Source organism: Diplotaxodon limnothrissa, linkage group LG4, assembly GCF_057381915.1.
Source record: "Diplotaxodon limnothrissa isolate DT_005_m linkage group LG4, D_limnothrissa_male_GT1.1, whole genome shotgun sequence".
Classification (NCBI taxonomy): Eukaryota; Metazoa; Chordata; class Actinopteri; order Cichliformes; family Cichlidae; genus Diplotaxodon; species Diplotaxodon limnothrissa.
Window position 1 is genome coordinate 734442 of NC_140599.1, and position 24166 is coordinate 758607.

The 24166-nt window shown below is 45.1% G+C and overlaps 1 protein-coding gene across 3 annotated transcripts in view; it reads right to left on the reverse strand.

The window, feature by feature from the left end:
* Window positions 1–24166, reverse strand: part of ap2a1 (adaptor related protein complex 2 subunit alpha 1) — a 37958-nt gene that overhangs the window by 6392 nt on the left and 7400 nt on the right. For 2 of the 3 annotated variants that reach the window (XM_085351232.1, XM_085351231.1), the window contains exons 2-16: window positions 23007–23218; window positions 19567–19760; window positions 19339–19468; window positions 17443–17544; window positions 14325–14584; window positions 10802–10970; window positions 10546–10683; window positions 10215–10397; window positions 9653–9750; window positions 9342–9573; window positions 9065–9253; window positions 8825–8979; window positions 6549–6611; window positions 4355–4417; window positions 1688–1770 (exon numbers count right to left, since the gene is read on the reverse strand). In XM_085351232.1, the coding sequence (XP_085207358.1) occupies window positions 1688–1770; window positions 4355–4417; window positions 6549–6611; window positions 8825–8979; window positions 9065–9253; window positions 9342–9573; window positions 9653–9750; window positions 10215–10397; window positions 10546–10683; window positions 10802–10970; window positions 14325–14584; window positions 17443–17544; window positions 19339–19468; window positions 19567–19760; window positions 23007–23218 (2271 nt within the window). The remainder of the gene's footprint in view (window positions 1–1687; window positions 1771–4354; window positions 4418–6548; window positions 6612–8824; window positions 8980–9064; window positions 9254–9341; window positions 9574–9652; window positions 9751–10214; window positions 10398–10545; window positions 10684–10801; window positions 10971–14324; window positions 14585–17442; window positions 17545–19338; window positions 19469–19566; window positions 19761–23006; window positions 23219–24166) is intronic. The other variant, XM_085351233.1, reaches the window with a different exon arrangement.

Sequence of the window (24166 nt, forward strand, 5' to 3'; positions counted from 1 at the left end):
TAATGAATCAATGTTACGGAAGTGAAGGAAATGCAGTTTTTGGCTTTCCCCATATTTCAGAAGTGCTTCATCTCTTTGCTGTGACTGTCGCCCGCCATCATTTGCAGATGATAATGGTTGTAGCCTGTCACTACCCGACCCGTACCGGAAACCCGATCAGTACCCCGCATGCGCAAATGTTACGTCACTTCCTCTCTTTGCCAACATTGCGACATTCAATATATTTGAATGATACGCGCCCAGTTAGCTCCTAGCATTTCTCAACAGCTCTGCCTCCTTTTCGACTGCCCGGGACATTTAAACAATGGATAATCCCTATACAAAGAAATTCATGCTTTTCTCCTCAACAGAGAGCGTCCCCCGATTGAGCAACAGCGCCGTAAAATAAGAAGAATGGCGCCTAATTACAGAGTTAATAATGCAGACTTTGTAATATCTCACGTGTAGATTCATCAGCCAGATTAAGTGTTTACTGACAATTGACAGTGATGGCGCACATCATCATCACTATTCCAACAATCCTCTCCTCACAGACGAGCATAAACACACTCGACTATCACTAAATCAGATTTAACACACGTTTGTAATGACGATAATTCAGTTTATAATAGGGTTTATTCGCTCGGTCAGCAGGTGGCGGTATCCTCGTACACTGGGGAGTAAACTGCCATTAAACGAACAGAAGAAGAAGAAAACATCTGCACATGCGCGGTACGGATCGGGTAGACCCGATTTGTACGGTGACTTTACACATGCGCAGTAAGGATCGGAGAGTCCTGATCCGTAACTTTCTTTTTATTTTTCGTTTTTGTCTACATTGTACTGAAATGCTTCATTATTGCAAACATTTTAAGATATACTTGTTATTCTTAACATCTTAACAGATACTCTGACCCATAACTATCGTAAAACGCTACGACCGGAAGTAGAAACCTTTCGCGCATGCGGGGTACCGATCGGGTTTCCGGTACAGATCGGGTAGTGACAATAGCCGCTGCGATGCTTTCGACCAAAACAGGCGCAGCTTCATGACATCATCAACATGCGCTATCGCGGTAGAGCGGTATAGTCAAAATCTCTATCGTTGGCCAAATTTATATGGTTTCTATCGTATATTGTTTATATCGCCCACCCCTACCATACAGCTCTGCACCCTGTGACCCTGGTCTTCCACTTTGTGGATGAGATCCTGGGGCTCCTGATCGTGCAAGATCTAGGAGGGGAAAACTCCTACTCACAATCTAGCTCGCTGCAGCAGTAATTCAAGTTCAGTGCGGATTCTTTCATAGATGTTGGTAAAGGCAGACTGAATTGATCTCATGTTGTCTGTGTGAGTGTGGCACTGAGACTGAAAACCCTTCATGAATGAAGAGGTGTGGCTCAGTACTTTGTCTGTGCAGTTCATAATCTCAAACTGTAAAATACTGGCAGCCTCCTGCAGCAGAGGCACCTGTGGTATACATTTGAAAATCTCTGCCTTTGAATTTGAGGTTGAGATTAGTGAGACTCACACTAACTCACTGCCTCCCCAGCAGGGTGATGACACCTCACAGCTTTTTACAGCTGAGGGGTAAGAGCTACACCACAATATAGCCATTCAAACATAATGAATTACTTGCTAAATCAGACATGTATTGGTAGGAAAAGGTATAAGAAGTAAGCAGAAAACCCCCAATGTAATACTCACCCAGATTCTGACGATACTCTGACTTGATGCCGATCTGCAGCAACTGATTCTCAAACAAAACTCCGTTGTTTTTGCACACAAACCTGGGAGGGAGAAGACGAACAGTGAAATGACAAGAACAACATCCCTGCAGCTATTTGACAAAACTGGTCCTACTTAGATAATCAGCTATACAGTATTGTGCAAAAGCCTCTTTCTTATTTAAAATTGGAAAGAGATCTACTGATGGTACTTCTCAGCAACAACACGCAGCCCCAAACCATTAGAGCCTCCACTAGTTTAAAGAAGACGCTCTCTTTTCTACCTCTCTCCTGAGAACCCCGTATACACTGAGGATGATTTGAACCACAAACTTCCTGCTGCTACTGATATTCAGTCCAGTACTGGTAACTCGTTGGTGTAGAAATCCTATTTTATGCCTGTCAAACTGCTGTCTTTGGCATTTTTCATAGGCAACATACTGCAACAAGATAAAACCTAAGTCATGTGTACACAACATCAATCATAGGTTAATGTTAAAGAAGCAAAATCAAAATGTTCCTGTGAAAATGTTAGATGCAAGGAGTGGAAAGGAATGCTGCTAATGTCCACAGACAAACTTCCACAGGTCTTTAGAGACACCAAGTGGAAAAACCCAAAACAAACAAACACTATAAAGAGCTGGGGTTGGTTCAAGGCTTTTGCACAGTACTGTATCCTAATTTTGATATTTAGCAAGTAATTGACTCACCTCTGTGGGTGCAGTGATCTGTTAGCCACTGCTTTAATGTCAACATTCATCAAGTCACATAGATAGAATAAGATGGGATCAGATCTAACTTGGTTCCTTCAGTGAACACACGTACAGCACATATACGTTGGGATATCATGGCCCGGTGTGTTACGGCTGATGAGACCTCTACTCCTCCAAGAAACTTTATAGATCCAGTGATTTCAAACGGGAGTCACAAGCAACATCAGACAGTGAATGTTCCCCTGAGGGAAAGCAGATCCCACATCTGGGCTGCTACCACAGGGTGTGCCCTCCATTCCCTCACCAGGAAGCATGGCTGGCTGTCGGAGAAAGATGAACACTGCACTACAGCAGCAGAGTGAGACCCCTTTAACACAGGAGAAGAACATGTCCCACCCTGCCTCTAAGAGACCACTGTTGAATCTCCCATCCTACGACATGCTGGGCCCTCAAACGCTCACCTTTAACAGTGAACGTGGCCCGACAGTGATCACATAGGCCATCGTGCCCAACAATCAGAACATCGTTTACAAATGCAGACAGCACCCCAGCTTAACTGAGAGCGGTGGCGATGAAATGCAGCACTCCGTGCTCAGACGTTTGACGCTGGCCGAGAACTGCAATCGGTAACCTGTAGCAACAGTTCGCAGCAACCACGGAGAGGAGGCACAAGCTGAAGCAGGTGAGCAACCAGCAGAACCCAGTGTGTCTGCAAGAAATGCATCACCTGCTTAGTTTAGTTTGGTTTAGACTGGGAGAGGAGAGGGTCCTGCCGTGCAACAGGAGTCCACAAGCATCTTTTTAGGGTCGAGTGCCGGAGCTTGTGATTAAGGCTTCAGGCCCAGTCAACTGTCTCCTAGCATAGACATCCACCAGGCAGAAGGGGCATGCCATCCAAAGAGAAACCCCACCTCTGAGGACAGGGGCGAACAGTCACCTCCTGGCCGGGGATGTCCTACCGCGAGGACGCCCCAGTGTAGACCCAGTACACACTGGAGAAATGACATCTATGGGCTGCTCTGGAAAACGATTCACGTTAACCCCGAGGACGTGGCTGGAGAGAGGCAGGTCTGCGCTACCCTTCTTAAGCTGCTGCCCCTGCACACAGCTGAGTGGTGTTACCAGTTACTGAAGAATGTGATTAATGTTTCAAATGCCTTTGTTAAGACAGTTTTTGACATTATCCATTAAATGGTTCTCAAATTCAGTGCAATATTGGAGCGTTCTTAGCTTTACACGAGTCGGTCGAACTTTTTTCCCTCGTTTAGTCGACTAAGAAATGAGTCACCAGGAACATCTCTGGTATTGGTACACACCAGGTGTGTGAGACGACAGCAGAGATGACTAACAATAGCTAGCTAGCCCAGCTCGGCAGAGGGGTTCTGCTCCTCAGTGAGAACAGCCTAAGAACCGGCGACAAGTGATATACGTGCAGGCAGAGCCACACGTACGTCACTACAGGCATTAAAGAATATCCCATACTATATGCACTGTACCAAGTGAATCGCCTGAACGGGAACCACATGTGTGTTAACCAAACAGTTACAAACTGTCAGTGTCTGATATCTGTTCTGCCACAGCTGAAAATGTTCAAAAATGACAGAAATAACCAAATAATCTTTTACAGGTTACCCTGACAAACGAAGGGGAATCAAATTAAACCGTTATTTTAAATATTGGAACTGGATCAGTACACAAGTGGCACTGTATGAATGATGTAATCAGAACTCTGTATTCAAATATACAGAATCCACACTGGAAAGTGGTATGAATCAGACTTAGTAGGGCCTCTAATGTACATGCTTTTTAAAAACAGCAGCAGAACTATGTAGAGCTGATATTTTAATTAAGTGTGCGGACTCTTTTTGACAAGGAATCAAACAATTTTATGCCGAGCTACAGCATGAAAATGTTTAGACACAGAAGAAGCTTACTTGTTAAGAAGTTCATCTGCCTCAGACAGAGGAGGAGCAGGATCCTCAGAGGGAGGAGCAGAGCTGGGAGGCCACAGGACAGGGCAAGGATGCAGGGACAGCCCAAGAACAAAGCAGGGATGGAAGCAGATAGGCAACAGGACAAATAAGGAATGAATGGGTAAGAGTGGAAATGGGAAATGAGAGCAACTCATTCAACACAGTAAACAGGAACGGTGTGATGAAAATTGGCAACAAGATAAAGATAAAGTAAAATGCAGAGCTGGTTAGTACAAGCACTTCACAGGTGAATGATACACACAGTGCAGAGTTCACCATGCACTCTGAATGTGCATCTGTGGTACAATACTCACACAGGCCCGCATCGAATAGCTCTATACTCACTGCTTAACACACGGGCCCACCGCTAAAGAAATAAGCAGGGCTTCAAGTAACGTTAAAGAAAACTAGGTGAACATCAGCACTAAACATGCATATTGTGCACATAAAATGTGATGCCATTAATGATGGTTTTAATGTGCGCACAATATTTGCCCCGCAGTTGCTAGACAGTGTTTCCATGTTTTTACAGTTGTAATGATCATCTACAGTCTGTTTAATGTTCTCCTACCAGTCAGGACTGCTGCTGTGCACAAGCATTCTGGGGGGGTTAAAGGTTATTACCAATAAGGTGCATCAACCACAGCAAAATATGAGACACTGTGGATCAATGGAGACACAATGCATTTGACTAAGATATCAGCTTCTGCTCCACTGAAAAACAAACGGGTGTCTGAAAGAACGATGGTGCTCTTACCCATCCAAATAAACTGACGGCAAATATATTTATAGCCCTTTTCCACTGGTACCTACTGAGCTCGGCGCGACGCAACTCTACTCGGCTGCAGTCGTTTTCCATTACAATCGAGTACCAAGTGCAGAGTTTGTGTGCGACACAAACACAACACAAAGCGATGGTGTACCTGCTGTTGGTGTGTGGCCTTGCGGCTCGGGGACCACGTTTTGTGTCATTGTTGGGTTAAAACATGGATGTTTTGTTTTTCATAAAGGAGTCGCTCTCTCTTATGACTCATTGTGCGACGCCACTTAGTGGCCAGTTGGATCAACACGACTCGACTGGTTTTCCATTACAACCCAGTAGTACCTTGTCTGCGTGCTTGTCGTCATAGTAACGTGTGCGCGTCCCACAGCACAATTAATATGCAACAAAGGTGGACGTCGAAGCGAATGCATACCTGCTGCTGGGTCTGTAGCTTTTCGTCACACTCGGGGAACACGCCGTCGTTTTCTGTAGCCGTTCTGATTTTTGTGAAAGCAACGCCAAGCAGGTACCAAAAAGTACCTGCTACCAGGTACTGTGACCTAATGGAAAACCCTGCAAACCGTGCCGAGTCGATTCCAGTAGGTAGTAATGAAAAAGGGCTGTAGGTACTAAAACAAAGTCCCTGGTACCACCTAATGGAAAAGCCTAAAGACCAAGTCGAGGTGAGCTGAGTACGGAAAAGGGCCGTGAGATACCCAGGGCTTCACAAACCTACAGGTTGAAAATAATATTAATAGTAAATGTAATAACAAAATCATCTTTTATAGATTAATCTGTAGCATTGTTATATTACTGTGATGCACCTGACAGGAGAAGCAGAGCAATAATTCAGGACCACAGCTCCGAGTGAGACCAGAAGCTTGATGGGATGGGCAGCAGCCAGACACCAGCAAGAAGCACTTTATCAGGACAGACTGACTGAACGAGTGTTTTTGCTGTGTGGTTTATCACAGAAGGAAAGCCCAGAAAAGAGGGCAGTGTGTTGTACTGACTACAGAGCTGTGGATCTGCTGCTCTCACTACTCCTGTGTGGACAGTGTTATATCGATCACCCACAATTTTAGACGAGCAACTACCAAATTGAATGCGGCCTTTGGCACTGTGTACGTGCCCTGTATGAAGCAGTGCAGACGGTTTACAGAGCACGTTCCCTGTAACGTGCTCCCTGCTGCTGCTGCTACAAACCATGTGGCTGACAGCAGAAAAGTTTGCACTCAAAACAGCAAGTTTGACTAAGCTACTTCACTTACGTGCAACAAGTCACCTCCTCAGTAACATACATGTTAAAGACATTTTCAATGAAAAAAAAAAAAGCCCGAGTTGCATCTTTTTAGCCAGTTCTAATTTTGTAGGTTACTACTGGTCCCTTACTCCGAGTCACCAGAACCCTCCACCAATAGGGAATCGGAGGTCTCAGTGGGCTGTTCCAGATCTCTGTCAGTGTCAATCATGGTGAAGGACAGGAGAAGACACGCATCCGTATCAAAACACACAGATGTGTAACCGCACAAACAGACACACACACACACAAACACAGGGGAATGGAGAGAAGGGAAAGAGAAAAAGACGAAAGACAGTCACATACATAGCAAGATTAAAAAAAGCAGACCTGCCAACCTTGAAGCTCATACCGAGTCCATCGTCTCCGTTTGCCACAGATCAGAAACGCTGCGATCCAACTGTGACTCGACTTCTTACGTTTCTTAAAGCTTTTTCTTAAAGATAGTGGGCTGACCCACTACGGATCATGTGCTCCATTTACATGAGCCAAAGCATGAAGGCGTGGCTTATCATCACCAGAGGTTGCAGGTGAAACAATTATGAGAGCCTGGCTCACACCATCATGTGCCCTGTTGAGATCACGTGACTGCAACAGTGAGTGGGGGTTGGAAGGGATCTCAGAACTGGATTATAGACGGCAGACGGCTGGTGTCGTAAGCCCCGCCCTCTGTTCAAAGATGGTCGTTCACAGTGGACATGCATGGCCTCTTTCAAACCATCTGCCTTCTCAGAATGTGAACCCTGGCACCCTTGGAAGAGTGACCTTTGACCTTTAGATGCCGATGTAGTCGAGCCTTGTGCTATCCAGGTGGCTCTTCTATGTTGTGCCATGTGTTTGTGGCACTCCTCGTGCGCTGCACTGCGTACCCCATGTTGCGTAGCTAGTGTTTGGGAGGTGTGTTTGTTGTCTGAGGGTGTGGCTGAGTTTGAAGTGCACCAGGATGCCTCCTGACTTTCTCTGCTAAACCTACATGACAATGTCCTTCCGTTGTCCTTCCGTTTCTCCCTCGTTAATGTCAGACCTCGTTTCTTGTCCGTCTTCTTTGATTTGATGGAGCCCCAGTTTGTGGACCTTATTGGTGAAGTCAGAGTTTTTGATGTAGTGGGGCGTGTTCCTCACCATGGGAGCTGGGATGGTGGTGAGGTGCTTGGAAGCGTTGTAGGTGGCTGAGTATACACTGCTAATAATTGAGTGGGACGACTTCTTTGTGAACCCTAAAGGTCCAGCCACCCTTTCACTGAAACAGTTTCTGACAAGACTTCGCCAACGTGGACCAGCTAAAGGTCCAGATGCATCTTTCAGGGCTTTGCATTTGTTAAGGGTTTGACTTTCTTTTATCTCCTACAGTTTTCTTGCTATACATTCAAAATAAAAACCCACTGCCTACGTCACACGCTACAGTTCAGCCTTATGATACCAATATACCTGCTGACAGTGCGGTGCTTTTAACAGTTAGGAACACAACAAGTAATCATAGTATTTCACAGCACAATACATGTTATGGCCTGAGCAGTCAAAGAACGAACTTTTCTTTGAGAGCCAAACCTGAAGCAGTACATATTTACTCTTTGAGGAAACGCCTGTGCTTTTATCTCATGCTATACCAATCATTAACATCAACAGCGGCTCTCAAAGAAAAACCAGTCATCAACAAAGAGACGTTGGACCGCAGCATCAGATACAACATCCAACTACAAATGTCTTCAGGTTGGCAGGTCCATATAAGACAAAGAGAGCAAAGTAAGACAGAGTGACCGGTGACAACATGAACAGACTGTAACTACCTGCATCGTAGTTGAAAAGCACAAACACAGCTCCACAACCATCTTACATTCACCACACAGTAAAGAAACAGCAAAGTTTGCCAGTGATGTTTGAGACAGTCCAGTATGAGTCAGTCTTACAGTGTTGTTCCTTTTAGCTCTGCTGCACTTCAGTCATTTTTAACCTCCAGGTACATTCGTGCACAGAACAAACCTGCTTTCTAGCTGAAGCTAACTTTGTTCCACGCTGGGCCCTGCACTACGATGCAAACGTGCACCTTTGTCTGATCGGTGCAGTCTAAGCTGTTTCTATCTTATGGCTGGTTCACCACTGCACACAAATGAAATTGTATGAAAACAGATGTTACTTTGAGCTGTTACTGTGATGTCCCACAATCACCACACACGAGTGTTTGTAATGTTAGTCCTAACGACCAAAGCTGATGATTATTCTTAGTTCACAGGGTGCTGACTTTGAGCAGCTGGTTTTAGTTTCATTTCCTTTTCACACAGCTCTGCAGGCTCACAGCTTCTGTACAGCCACCCATACTGGACTTGACTAAAAGCTTAGTTCAAGAGTTCATCAAGACATGAACTTTCACCTCAGGAAGCCGTCGTCATTCACAGCAGCAGAAGGTGCAGCAGGCCCTGAATCAGAGAACACGTCCACGAGTAGGCTGCCAGCATTGGTCTGAGCAGCACCGACGGGAGCAGCAGAGCGAATTCCCAGCAGGTCTGCTGATGGTGACGGGGTGGACTGGAAACCAGGAAAGTTGTATTAAATGGAAAACATAAGAAAAGCTGAGAGTTTTGCAAACAAAGACTAGAGAAAGCGTGCTTACAGCATTAGATGCAGCCATGGCTGCTGTGTCTGGGCCCCGGTCGGCCCCTCCATTCAACTCCCCAGCCTCTCGTTTGCTATCATCCAGCTCTGTCACAGAGACGGCTCCTGGGCCCTTCTTCTTCTTCAGCTTGGCCAGAATGGAAGACTCCCTCTCTGGAAAGGGAGGCATCTCCTCTAAGACGGTGGCCTGAAGGGGAAACGCATGTTGTGGGTTACCTTAGCCAAGCAGCCCTGACCATTAACATAATGTCGTTTTATCATTGGTGAGAACTAACCAAGACATCGGTGCTCGCAATCGAAGAAAGCTTGAGATACTCGACAGCACGCTGTTGCAGTTCCACATCAGAGTTGCGGATCTGGCTGTCACAGCGCAGCACCTCTTGGATGGTGGCCTTGGTCTCTGGGAACAGGTTGATAAACTTGATGTAGGCCGACAGCAGCAGTGCACGAGTGGGCACCGAGCACAGGTGGAACTTGGAATGAAGAAGGTTGAACTGGACCAGGGGGCTAGATGACAGGGAGACGGGCTTATTACCCAGCATTTCGACTGTCGACTTGTTACCTTATCAGATTAAAACCACCTTACCTGGAGCGTGGGTCACCAGCAATCAGGTTCCCAAACTCTCCAAGAATGTAGCCTCCTACTTTCACCATGTTCTCATGACAGGCAGGGGCTTGCAAAGCCTGGAACACAAAGGTTTAGTGGTTTTCCTGAAACGGATCACTGAAACAACCTTCTTTAGGATTAAAGTATTTTTCGACTTTAGGCCACGTTTGCTTTTGCTCACATCTCCTTCAGTTCTTACTGTTGACATTCAGACGCTTGAGGACAACCACTGCTGTTGCAGACAAGATAAAAACACTGCTATCACATATATGAATCAATTAACCAAAGGTAAACACACTCAAACCGTGGTGTGTGTGCTCCTGAGCAGCTATATTATTCATATATGAAAGTCTGAAGAGCCAAACCAGAGTGTGAGACTAATGTCCAAAAACAAAGTTTGAATGTAAAGAAGGAAAAACTCTTCTTAGTGAAACATCGGGCTGCAGAAGAGCCGTCCCAATAAAACACTTCCGAACCATCTTCCAACTACAAGCTCTCTCTATTCACCTCCACAACATTTCGAGGGTTCATGAAGCAGTACCTCAAAGACCGTTTTGGCAGCGTAGCCTTGCACATCGTCTCGGTTGATGACAATCTGAATGACGCGGTACCACACCTCCTCGCTGACGTAGTCCCCAGCAATGCGAATGAGGTTGAGGATAGTGTCTACATACCAGGAGTAGTCCACGGCATATTTCTCTGCCAGTATGGCCACTTTCAGCACCTGAAACAGCAAAGTCAAAACTGGTTCATCTGTTCAAAGCTGACAGAGTGGATCAGGACTCACCACTCACGTGTTTTCTGTAATGGTGCTAAGTGTTACCCCAGGCCTGGCATAAACAGCATTTGCTTGCACAGTGACTCACACCTACCATTTCCTCTCTGATGGAGTAATCTGCCGTTTCCAAGTAGCTGAGCATCTCCGCTACGATCTGTTTGGCGTTGCTGCGATCACACATGGCATACAACAGATCGGCCGCTCGCTGTCGCACACTCACGTCCCTCTCAGTCTGCAGAAGCACGGACAAACAATAAGAAGAGGAACACTGAGCGCCAACAGTCCGCTACACCAGTGATGGTGTGTGTCTTTGTGAAGGTAAGCATTCATTCTTAAATGTGAGGCGTCACCTTCAGGGCATTGATAACGGTCTCGATGTGCGTCTTGACCGCTTCGTGGGAAAACTCAGAGCTGGCCAGCGTACACATGCTCTCCAAAGCCAGGTAGCGCAGGTTCGTCTCTCTGTGCTGCAAGAACTGACCCAGCTGGTTGCAGGCTCGTACCAGGAGGTTTGGCTCGCTGAGTAGGAGACAGAAAAACTCCCTTCACTGACAGCCTGGTACAGTTCTGAGCAGCCAGTTAGCACAGAGTCATGGTTTGTGTCCGTTTTGGTTTTAAGGTGACGACTCGACCACCACGCTGCTGCTTCTAAGGTACTATAGACCAGCGGTGCCCAACCCCCGGGTCAGGGCCCGGTCCGTGAGTCGTTTGGTACCGGGCCGCGAGAGCTGAGGCTCCGCTGTGAAATTCATGGTTTTCAGGGTTTTTATCGTTAACTCGGTTCCCCTGGGTCTTTCCCGTGTTGTAGTTGTGCGTCTTATTTTGAAAGAAGTATTTACGTGTTACCATAGCGACCAGAGAGCATTAAGGGGCAGAGAGGAGGACGTTACTCTCAGTGTTGTTGAAGCATTTGAGGAGCACGCTGCTAGCTCAGGCGGTAGAGCAGGTCATCCACTGATCGGAAGGTTGGTGGTTCGATTCCTGGCTTCCCCCAGTCTGCATGCCAAATATCCCTGGGCAAGATACTAACCCCAAATTGCTCTCCGATGCATCCATCGGAGTGTGAATGTGTGTGAATGTTAGCTATGAAGCACTTAGAAAGATGCGATTGTGTGAATGGGTGAATGCACAGGTTGTGTGAAGCTTTGAGCGCTCAGATGAGTAGAAAAGCGCTATATAAGAACCAGTTCATTTACCCTTTACCAATAAAGTTACACAATTACTCAGTTAATTTGTTTATTATGATATTTTCAAAATACCACAGTTTTTATCTTGGTCGTATTTATTTTGTCGTATTTATCCGCCTTAAAGGCCGGTCTGTGGTGCATTAAAGACCGCTGCTGTAGACTATAGAGAACTGATGATTTTCACTCAGCACAGGCATCATCTTTAACTTCTACGTATGTAACGTTGTTAAATAACTGCGCAGAATAATATAAAACCTCTATGAATATACCATAAAGAAAGACTTAATCAGAACGTGGGGCTTTAAACCTGCTTCACACATACAGAGGACCAGACCATGACTGTACAGAGGTTCATCTACATATTTCTGTCTTACGATAAGAGGAAGAAGGGCAGTTCTAACAGTGTGCCATCTTTAGTAGTAGTAAATGTAAGAAATCTGTCAGCAGGGTTTAAATGAGAAGAAATCAGATTAACATTGTCCATTCAATGTTTTCTGAAGTGAAGAAGCTGCTTGGATGAGAAATGAAACATTCTGGGCTTTTCTATAGTACGCTGTGGAAACTGTCATTTAATTGTTTATCTATTAATGAATTACTTTGGTGTCGTTTGGTTACTGGAGGAGGAAAAGTTAAGAAAAACACATTTTAAAGTCTCACATGTCTGCCCAGAGCAGTCCAGCAGTCTGGGCTGGAGTCTGTGGGCTGAGTCGGACCCCCGGGCATACATCTCACACCCCTGTTCTAGCAGACCCTGTGCACACCCACCTGGGAGGAGATCCCCCGGACACCACCTGTTGTCTCATTAGGAGCATGCCCCATCGTTGTTAGGCATGCATGTCAGCACACGAGGGCCAAACACATTACCATGTAACATGTGAAAAAGGACTAGTATGCCATTTCTTCACTGGCTTTGTGGGTTGTGTATATATTACCTTTATCATGTTCTTTAGTGGTATGGATCTCTTTGTATTCATAAAGTAGTCGTACTATAATTCTTACTAAAAATATCACTATTAGATGTATTAGTAAAAGTACTCCCCTTAATGAACAATACATAAATAATAACTGTACCTCAGACTCACAGGGCCCAAAGTGTGAGTGAGAGTGAGTCAGTGAGAGATGCACAGAACAATTTCAGGATGTATCCATGCTGGTCAAATTTAGAGGGTTTGCAGTTGTTACAGGCTGTGAATGTGCTGAGGAGATGATCTGCGTTTAGGTGTGTGTTGTGATGTAAATAAATATCGTATTTTGCTTTAAAGAAAATAGTTGTCGATACTTTCGTTTTGGGATTATTTTTGTGGAAGCCCGTATTAGTCTTTTTTTATGAGTTCGCCCTCCTTAAGAGCAGTGAGCTTGGGGGCCCTTTTTCCCTTATTTCTATTTTTCCTGAGTTGCACGCCGGTTGCCTAGGCCGGGGTGTAACATTAGTGCTACATTAGAGTTAAAATAGTGTCACATTAGAGTTACATTAGAGTTACATTAGAGTCACATTAGTGCTACATTAGTGCTACATTAGAGTTAAAATAGTGTCATATTAGAGTTACATTAGAGTCACATTAGTGCTACATTAGAGTCACATTAGTGCTACATTAGAGTCACATTAGTGCTACATTAGAGTCACATTAGTGTCACATTAGAGTTACATTAGTGCTACATTAGAGTTAAAATAGTGTCACATTAGTGTCACATTAGTGCTACATTAGAGTTAAAATAGTGCTACATTAGTGTTACATTAGTGCTACATTAGTTAAAATAGTGTCACATTAGTGTCACATTAGTGCTACATTAGTGCTACATTAGAGTTAAAATAGTGTCACATTAGTGTCACATTAGTGCTACATTAGTGCTACATTAGAGTTAAAATAGTGTCACATTAGTGCTACATTAGAGTTAAAATAGTGTCACATTAGTGCTACATTAGTGCTACATTAGAGTTAAAATAGTGTCACATTAGTGCTACATTAGTGCTACATTAGAGTTAAAATAGTGTCACATTAGTGCTACATTAGTGCTACATTAGAGTTAAAATAGTGTCACATTAGTGCTACATTAGAGTTAAAATAGTGTCACATTAGTGTCACATTAGTGCTACATTAGTGCTACATTAGAGTTAAAATAGTGTCACATTAGTGCTACATTAGTGCTACATTAGAGTTAAAATAGTGTCACATTAGTGCTACATTAGAGTTAAAATAGTGTCACATTAGTGTCACATTAGTGCTACATTAGTGCTACATTAGAGTTAAAATAGTGTCACATTAGTGCTACATTAGTGCTACATTAGAGTTACATTAGAGTTACATTAGAGTTACATTAGTGCTACATTAAAGTCACATTAGTGTCACATTAGTGTTACAGCTCATCTTCTCTGCTGGGTGTTTAACAAGCAACACTGATGGTGCCACAGGAAACTGTTATCGATGACGAGCTTTGCTGGCTCACCTGTCAGAACTGGAGTCACTTACACCAGAATGTGTTACAAACATACACAGGTAGACTGCATGCACACACATCAGTAATTACACACTTATTTACAGTGTCATTACAGCATGAGCAGCACAGGCTGGCAGCCGACTGCACTTAGATTAAATGTGTGGCGCGAGTTAGCGTGCATTCTTTAAACTCGAGTGATAACAGTTCATTTCAATAATAAGTCAGTGAGGATGCTACAGACAGTACTCACCTGTCATAGTGGATGATAAGTGAAATAGCCTCAAACAGGATGGCATTTTTAGCATTTGAGTGCTGCACCTTCTTTGACTTTGGTGGCTCCTGGGCCTTATTAAGAATGGTCTCCAGACACTCTACCAGACGGCCCTTGACAGCACCATCTTCTGGTGGAGGGTAACACTGCAGCAAGCGCAACAGCTTGCAGGAAAGCCAGGGTGCCGGCACAAAATAGTAGGTGTAATCCTGCAGATCGGTGGAGGCTGACGAAACGATCTGGAGAACAAACAGTATTTATCATTGAGATGAAACCGTCTGCAGAGCATCTGTGTGGAAGCCTGCTCTCAACCGTGCAGTAAAGCCTTGGGCCCTGTAACAGCAGAACCTTCCCGGTCGAACCCACTGGCTGGCCTTTCTGTGTGGAGTGTGGCTCCCCCCACAGTCCAAACACCGTCAGTGGTTCCCAAACTTTTTTTCCTAGGCCCCCTTTGTTTTACAAGAAACCCCCCCCCCCGCACAAACACATCCTCCAACCACACACGCCCATATTTTGCCCCGTTGCGGTTTATTTCACACCTCAAACATTTAGTAAACACATAAGCAAATACAAGTAAACTGCAATAAATTACAGGTAGTAATAAAATAAACTACTAACTCTTTTACGCTGCGTCCGCACCTACACGGGTGTTTTTGAACACGCAGCTGTTTCGTCTACGTAAACGGTGTTTCGAATTAGAGATGGGCGATATATCGAGTTTTTAAAACATATCGATATTTTTTTATACGAGATATAAGATGTGACAATATCCTTTATATCGATATAGTCTATGTTACGTTATAATTATAGTTGTGGAGCCGCAAGTTTGCCTCTCTTTCGTCCACTTTTGTCTCTACGCAACGTTACTCCGCCTCGCCTTCACTGAAGACAACTCCCCCTCCTACCCCATCGCTTCACGTGCAGGCAGCGACAAGACGGACACGGCAAATCTCCGTTAACGAGTTACTGCGCATCGCCCCATGCGTGGGGCTGGACGGCGTCAACGTGCTAACGAGCTAAACATGCTAACGAGCTAACAGCGCTAACCCTAAAATCCTTTCATTCTCTCAAAAGTTGATAGCGCGCCTTATGTATGAATTCTGGTTGTGCTTGATGGCCGCGAACCGATTTTATGTGGTACACAGCGCTCAGCAATCTGTCACAAATGTTTGAGTACGACTTTGGTAAACTACGGAGCTGCACCGCTTGATAGATTGTCGGCGCATTACGGCTACCGAAGAGCTTCGCGGAGTGATACGTACTGTGCTTCAACGTAATATTACCGTACTGTGTGTGTATAAGGACCATAAATGGCACCTGTAAGAGACGTGATTATGAAGTGGATTTCAAACTCCAGGCTATCAGTCACACAGTAAAACTTGGAAATAGAGCTGCTGTGAAATCTGTCTGTCTTTGTTATTACGCTCAGCGTCTTTTAGTTTACATTTTGACTGCACAATTGTGAGCTCTTTGTTTAGCACAAAAACAACCTTGTTTTCTTTTATTTATGGAGCATGATTATTTAATGAATGCTCATAATTTAATTTTGAGTAATTTTTCATGTACATCTGTGCTGTATGTTAATAAAAGTGCCTGTGTGACATCTGGGACACAGCTTTGACTAAGAACTCTCTTTTTGTTCTTACTTTATGGCTTAAAAAAAATATATCGAGATATATATCTTATATCGCCATCCAGCTAAAAAATATCGAGATATGAATTTTGGGTCATATCGCCCAGCCCTATTTCGAATCACCAAAAACTGAGATTTTTTAAAACTCCTTTTTTTGCGTTTACGTGTGAACGAGGAATACAGAGTTCGTCACGCAACGTCAAAGCTATGTGCCTTTTTCACGTCACGCTGTGGCCACGTTATTGTTTACATGAGATGAACTGCAGAATGACAGATAGAGACGAAATACTGTTAATCTGACTGTCTGCAGATTTACACGCAGTTACTGTCCCTCCATTACAAAGGCAGAGGCGTCACGGTGTCATTATTTTACATGTAGTTGTTTTTTTTCCTGTGTAATAATATTCAACATTGCATCAATACATTTTTCAAAAAAATGCCTCTCTGTGCAAAATAGGTTTAAAAACAAACAGCTGTGGGATCCTGTTTGTCCGTGATTTGAACCGGGGAACAAACTGTGGCAGGATCAGCCTGATGTTATTTGTATCCCGCTGTAACTTGATTTAAACAGCCCAGCGCTGCTCCCGACGAAGGAAAGACCAATCCTGCAGGGAGACCTACCTCGGCACCTGTGCAGGTGAAGCCAAAGGGCAGATTTGCTTCACCATATTTTCTAGTCTTTGGCTTGGAATGAAGTTGGTTTGGAAACATATTCAGCAATGCTTCATCTCCTGCTTTGCGTTTGTGTGGGCGCCCCGTGCTAGCAGTGTCCAAGCGTTTTTGGGTTTTTTCCCTTTTCATACCGCACCCACCCCTGCAATGGCTCTGGGCCCCCCCTAGGGGGCGCGCCCCACACTTTGGGAAGCTCTGGGTTAAGTGGTGATTGTAAATTGGTGCGAATGTGCGGTGTGAGTGGTTGTCTGCCTCTCTGTGTTAACTCGTGACAAACTAACCACGAGTTGGGATCTTCTCCTAACTGATTTATGAATGCAGCACTGTTGATTTGGATCTGCTGTGCAACACCATCGAGAAGCTGCTGGTTCATTCAGCTCTGCAGGTGGAGGGTGCCTTTCTGCTACTACTGATGGAGAAGTGTACACGGCATATTTGAACAACAAACAGGAATAAATGAAGGATAAAAAACCAGTGTGTGTTTTTCACCCCTCTTATTCACCAAACGCTGTGTATTAAATATCCCAGATATCCATGTGGATTTACTGTGCAGGAGGCCATAGTCTGTCTGTGTATTTATCTGGGAGGCTGCCTTGTTTCTTTGCGAGTAGAAAGAAGAAGCGGCTTAAATGTAACGGCCAGTCAGCGGGTCCAACCCTGCAGGTTCAGCTTCAACACGTGACTGACTCGGTACATCTGGGAATCCTGAGCTAACACCGAGACTAATGAGCAGCATCAACAGTGAGAGTTACAAACATGAACATTTTACATACAATTGTTTCTGACACTCACCCTGCTGAGGCGGGAGACGGCGAGGGAAACGCACGTCTTAAACTCGTCTGGATTCTTCTGGCTCAGGCAGGTGATGAGGGAGATGGCTGCTGTCACTACACCCTAACCCCACCCACAAAGAGAAAATGAGTAACCGCACCGATTCATCACAGCGGAGACAACTGGTACATCACAACATGTTTCAGTGGCTCATTGAAAAACAGACAAATGCAGGCAGAAAATTTAATCATGTGAAAACAAAGTGCAGGACTCTGAAGTGTTACAGGGTTCATTCAGTCATTGTTCTCATTATTCTACAGTTAAAACGTTCCGGTAAAAACAAATACCACCGCTGCTTTGGCGCCTATACAGACTTATGCTGAGTCACTAACCCAGTTCAATTTATATTGTACCAAGTCTGAACAACAGCTGCCTCAACAGAGTTCATATCAGAAGATAAAAAAGCTACAATATCAGAAGGAAACCCAACGATCGCCCTGTGAAAAGGCACTTGGCGATAGTGGGAAGGACAAACTCCCTTTTGACAGACAGAACCCTCCGGCAGAGCCAGGCTCAGGCAGGGACAGACATCCACCCTGTCGGTCGGGTGAGGGGAATAAACTGGCCAGAAGGAAAACTACAGGGGATGTACAAGGATGTACCGTCCACTCGGTTCCTTAAGGAGCCTTTTTGTGTTGTTTGGCTAGCGGCACTGAAACAGCTGTGATGTTCGTTTTAGTGAAGCTCTTTATGAATGAGAAGAGTGTGGAGGAGAGCCTGGTCAGGTGACAGGATGGCGTCAGGAACAGATTTTTCCTGGTGTGGCCAGATGTACGAGCGGCACAATCGGCTGCTGCGATCAGCTCTATCTCATGAACAGAACAATCTTTCTTTTTCCAAGAACATCACACCACAAACAGAACTATGATTCTTAGCGAATGCCATCAGCACGTCTGCAGGGAAAGTAGGTTTGTGTGTGTGATGGGGTGATGGAGTAAGACCTCCCCAAACACCAGCAGCTGTTTGGCTGTGCTTGGGTTACTATAAAAGGGATCGCTTAGACTGATTTTGGTTTCCTTATATCCCACCGAGTTATGGTTCTGTCACTAGTTAGCTAACATAAACAAATCTAAGTGTATGTTACCATCAACCAGCCAACCCGATGAAGTCACGCTCAGCACTGGCACAAGATGGCGCTCAACATGTTTGAAAGCCTTTAAGCTCTGGGAACCACTCCATGCTCGGATTGGTTAGTTCGTATTCATCTCTGGCTGATCGTTGGAGGGGTTTCTCTACATCACTGTAGGGACTCACAATATAAAGTGCTGTTTTTGTGATTTAGCATAATGTAAATAAAACTGAAATGAACCAATGACACGTCCACAGGTGCTCAGCTGGGCTGAAAGGTTAGGATTTACATGACCTAGGATATTATCCTTCTTAGAGTATTTACTGAGTTCTAATGCTCTAATGATAAGTGGCGATCGTGGCTCAAGAGTTGGGAGTTTGCCTTGTAATCGGAAGGTTGCTGGTTCGAGCCCCGGCTCGGACAGTCTCGGTTGTTGTGTCCTTGGGCAAGACACTTCACCCGTTGCCTACTGGTGGTGGTCAGAGGGCCCGGTGGCGCCAGTGTCCGGCAGCCTCGCCTCTGTCAGTGCGCCCCAGGGTGGCTGTGGCTACAATGTAGCTGCCATCACCAGTGTGTGAATGTGTGTGTGAATAGGTGGATGACTGGATATGTAAAGCGCTTTGGGGTCCTTAGGGACTAGTAAAGCGCTATATAAATACAGGCCATTTACCATTTACCATAAGTCACTGTCGACAGGAAGGAACACTGAGCAGAACAAGCGGCCCACGCGATGCTAAGTCCTCCACAGCATGAAGGGTCCTGCTGCTGAATGACCTCTGTGCTCTTACCATGTGTTGGTCGTTGAGTAAGTGCACTACACGGGACGTCCATTCACCCATCAGCACCAAGTCGGGAGAAGTCTTATAGAGCCGCAGCAGACAAAGGGCCGCTGACTGTTTCACACTGTCCATCGTATCACTGCGTTGCATCACATTCACAGTATCACAGTTAACAGGAGTTAATCTAAAATAAGTACAAAAACAACCCAACAACAGTGAAGCATCAAAAACACTTACCCTGCAACCAGTATCCGAGGGATCTCACTGGCAAAGGCTTCGGCCATCTCACGGCTTCCCACGTTCGCAATACAGTGAAGCGCCAGGCACATGAAGGTGGGGTTGCGGCTGGACAGGTCGTTCTTGATGGCGTTGTTGATCAGACGGATTAGCTCACTATTGCTATTCACCAGCACTGAGATGAACAGGTAGCCCTGGACAAATCCACATCGACAGTAACAGTGAGTGGCTTTCAAACACAGCGTCCCACAGCGTGTGCTCTGCATGTGTCACGATTTTGTGGACTAAGCAGTTTACACCAGCTGCTGTGTCACCCACGTTGTGTTATGATGTTAGCACACTCACAGGTTAACAGGAGCTGTGTCCCAAAACCTAAGCCGCATCCTTCGGAGGACCCGGCCTTTGCGGTCTACGTGGGCCGGGTCCTCCGAAGACCGAGAAGGCCGGAAGTGCGAGGCTGTGAAATTAGACGGTCTAGCCTTCAGATCAGCGTCACCGCGGTCTCGGTGGAGTTTAATAAACTCGGCCGTCTGCTCCTTGCTGTCTAAAATATAACAGGACACTGCAGTAAACTCTCGACTGTCTCACACTTCTGTTTAATCAGTTTTCTGTTTGACGTTTAGTCAGCTGTGTGAAAACCACCCGATGGGTTAATAAAGTTTTATTTTACCTAATAACTTTAAATCTCAGCCAAACTGATTTACTCAGGAACCAATCAAACACCGAAAAAAGCCAAACAATAACATTTTTAAGTTATCTGAGTGACTCATATATCATGTTTAACCTGAGCAGCGAAAGACGGCGGTGGGTCTGAAAACGATGAAGCTGGGAGTTCGTTGTTCTTAGCGGCTTCAGTGACCCTCGACCTCCCGGTCAGCTGTCGAGCTGGTGGGTAACAGACGTCTCCGAAAACGTCGGCGCACTTTTGCAAATATGCGATGTTTTGATAAACCGAGCAGATATTTGAGGTTTACACAGATTCATTCTCGCCTGAAAATATGTTAAACGTTTATTTTGTGACCCAGAAAGATTAATAACAGTAATATTAAAACTAACTAGCTGCCGCCATTGTTGGAAACTGGAATGGTGGGCCACGAAGGACACACCCGACCCATCCTTCAAATTCGGGGAAATGAAGGACGGATTTGTCGGCCGCATTTGAAGGAGTCGACGAACTGGGACAGCCTTCATCACCTGGCTGTGACGTAATCGGCCTACAAATGCGGCCTCAGGAGGACGCGGCCGACGTTTTGGGACACAGCGAGAGTATCAGGTGTCATGTGAAACTAACGAGCTGTGACACAAATGACCAGCTGACGCCTGTTATACACTCAGTATCTGCTGTACTGGGTCTACAGAGGTCTCTCTTTTAATAGAAACACCTGGATTAAGGCTTCATAGATCAGATCTTAAAACTATGTAAAGAAATGGTTCATCCCAAAATTCATTAGGAAAGCTGATCCCACTCAGCAACAGCAGTCACTGCATGTGTGCTACGTGTAGGGATGGGTACCGGTGTTCTGACATAAACGGTAGTAACCAGACCGAAAAGCAGCGCACATTTCGCTGCTTTTTTTTCCTGAGCTGTGATACACTTTGGATTCTAGCCAATCATTTTACGTTTCCGAGGATAGTAGGCGGGGCCAGGTACGTACGTTCTTTTAGAGCAGAGCTACAGATTAAAAATGTCCAAGGCGAAGCGGTCAAAAGTCTGGCTGTACTTCACAGCAAAATATGCAAACTCAGCAGCAACAAGTGCTTTAAGCTGATACTGTGATACTGTCAAAGGAGGTAACACCTCGAATCCGATTAAACAGCTGGCGACGCATAGCGTTTTTTTTAAAAGCCCAGAAATGCGCCGTATTTGATAGCTTGCTGCGAGACCTCACACCGAGCGCATCTACTGCGGGTGTGGTGCCTGTTATCGGACCCGGAGCAACATCCCCAAAAACACGAAGAATAGAGTCCTGGCCCCTAGCCCTGCCAGTGTAGCAGGAATGATGAGGATGATGATGCAGCAGCAGCCGTTCTTCTCTGCGTGAGTAGCTTCATGTTGTTCGTGTGTAATTTACGTTGAGTAGGCTAACCACGTTATTACATTAATGCATGTAAGGTGAACTAGCAAACATCATCATAGCTACATGCGGCTGTCTTCTTGTTTGATGGCAGATGCTCCCTTCACCCTGGCCAAAAAGGCTAAAATGACCAAAGAAAAAGAGGGAAACAGTTAAACATGAGAGGTTTAGGACAAAGTTTGTGTTTTTTCCATTGTTTAAGCACTGCTTCCAGCCAAGAGTGATGCCATATATGCCCCATAGCTGCAGAAAAGGCTAACATTGTTATCTTTTTACAAAAAACAGCTGAACATGAGAGGTTTTTGGACAAAGTTTGTGTTCTTCATTCTTTAAGCACCGGTTTGAGCACCGTTTAAGCACCGGCACCATTTCAAAAGTACCGGTTTGGCACCGGTATCGGATAAAACCTAAACGATACCCATCCCTAGCTACGTGTGCTCTCACACCTGCAGTTGAACACCTGCACCGAGACCCTTTGAAGCTGGTCTCAGTACGGCTCCAAAGGAACTCCAGAGCCGTTTGTTTATTGTGTGAACGTGATCCGAGCCCAGGTGTACGCTGCAACACTGTGTGAAACAAACCACAGGAAGTGCTACAGGTTTACACACTTGTTTGTAAACTTGGTAGAAATCAAAGTTCCCAGCTCGGATCAGGGTGAAGGTCTGGAGCTTATTAGCGGTCGTGTTGAGTCAGTCGCAGCAGTCACTTCTCAAACCACATGGATCCTGAATCATCCTTATTCTGCTAACTAAACATTTCCTGTTCCTGAGGAAACTCTCCACACCCCACAGTCAGGAAATGAAAAGGTCTCAGCAGCAGAAGGATTTGTTCTGCAAACATTTACTTCAGTTTTTTCAAACAGCATTTCAAAGAATACATGAATCCACACAGGGCTTCATGTTTTTTCCTAAAATGTAAGTATAAATAAAAACACCCTGGAAAAGCGTGCGGCGGTGACGAATCACAGCTGGTAGTGACGTGAAGTAAAGGACTACCACGTTAGCTATGTCACAAATAATCTAATTCTGTTTTTATTCAATAAAACAGGGAAATGATGCTGTCAACACTCTCACGTCTTATATCTGGTGAGCCTCAACGGGTCAGGGATCGGGTGTTTGAGTCCCTCCTGTACACTGGAGCAGAAGTGGGCCAGCTGTGAACGCTTGGTCACAGTGTTTAGTGGACACGTGAAAAGTGGAAATGCAGCCCATGTTCATACAGCACTTTTATACTGCTACGTAGCACTCAAAGGGCTTTTATACTACACACACACACACACACACACACAGTAGTGCAACACTTGCATGCATCTCACACACTGACATGCATTTAAAGAACAAGACTACAACGCTGTGAAAGACTTACAATCTGTTTCTCTGTGTACTTGTTGGAGCTCAGCAGGTTGACGGCCTCCATGTGTCCAAAGTCAATGTCATGGCCAAGCAGAAAGATAAAGAGCAGCTTGCAGACATACTTCTTCTTGCTGTAGCCATCCAAAGCCTTGTCCCCTTTGAACTTGGAGCGGATGTTGGCCAGCTCTTTATTAATCCGTTTGATCTCAGCCTCCTTGCTCTTACCTGATAAGGTTAAAAACACAAAGACACTCGTGTAGCATCAGCATTCAGAGGTGGACAGATCTGGCCACTGAAGGCAACTTTAAGATCGCGCAAACCAGCAACAGCTAATCGTGAGACCGTTTTCATTTTTCTTTGACTGAAACTATTTGACAAAATGTTTGGATAACTACGGAGCCCTGCAAGGGACATGGGAGAAAAAAATGAAGATGAACTTTTGCGAGATCTCACAAAACGTCGAGCTGGTGGGTAACAGACGTCTCCAAAAACTTCGAGCACTTTTGCAAATATGCGACGTCTTGAGATGAGATGAGAGAGCCTTTATTTGTCAGTTGCAGGTCTTTTGCCCACAACCGAGATGACAGACCTTGCCAACCGTACATACAACACAAACATCACATTGGGGAGACAGGTCAGGCCAGGTAGCGAGGAAAAAAACATCGAAATGTGTAACACAGAAGGATAATACAGGAACGCACAGATATCAACACACCACAGCACAATAAACACAGACAGCAACATGGGAAAGAGTTCCAGTGTGTGCATCAGATCTGGGACCGAGCAGATATTTGAAGTTCACACAGCTACATTCTCGCCTGAAAATATCTTTAAAGTTTATTTTGTGACCCAGAAAGAGTAATATTAAAACTAAGCCTTCGAATTGGGACAGCCTTCGTCACCTGGCTCGTCACCTATCCCAGGACTGCAGCCAATTCCAGTTTCCAACAATGGTTTAATATTACTCTTACTGCGGTGTTAAGCAATGCAGTTGAAAAATTTGGGTGCACCTAACTTTTGTGCTGATGTGCCTAAGAGAAAAAGTTAGGCGCACCGGTGCAACCGTGGCAAAGAGTTAGTCTAGAGCAGCGGTCTCCAACCTTTTTTGCGCCACGGACGGTTTATGCCCGACAATATTTTCATGGACCGGCCTTTAAGGTGTCGCGGATAAAT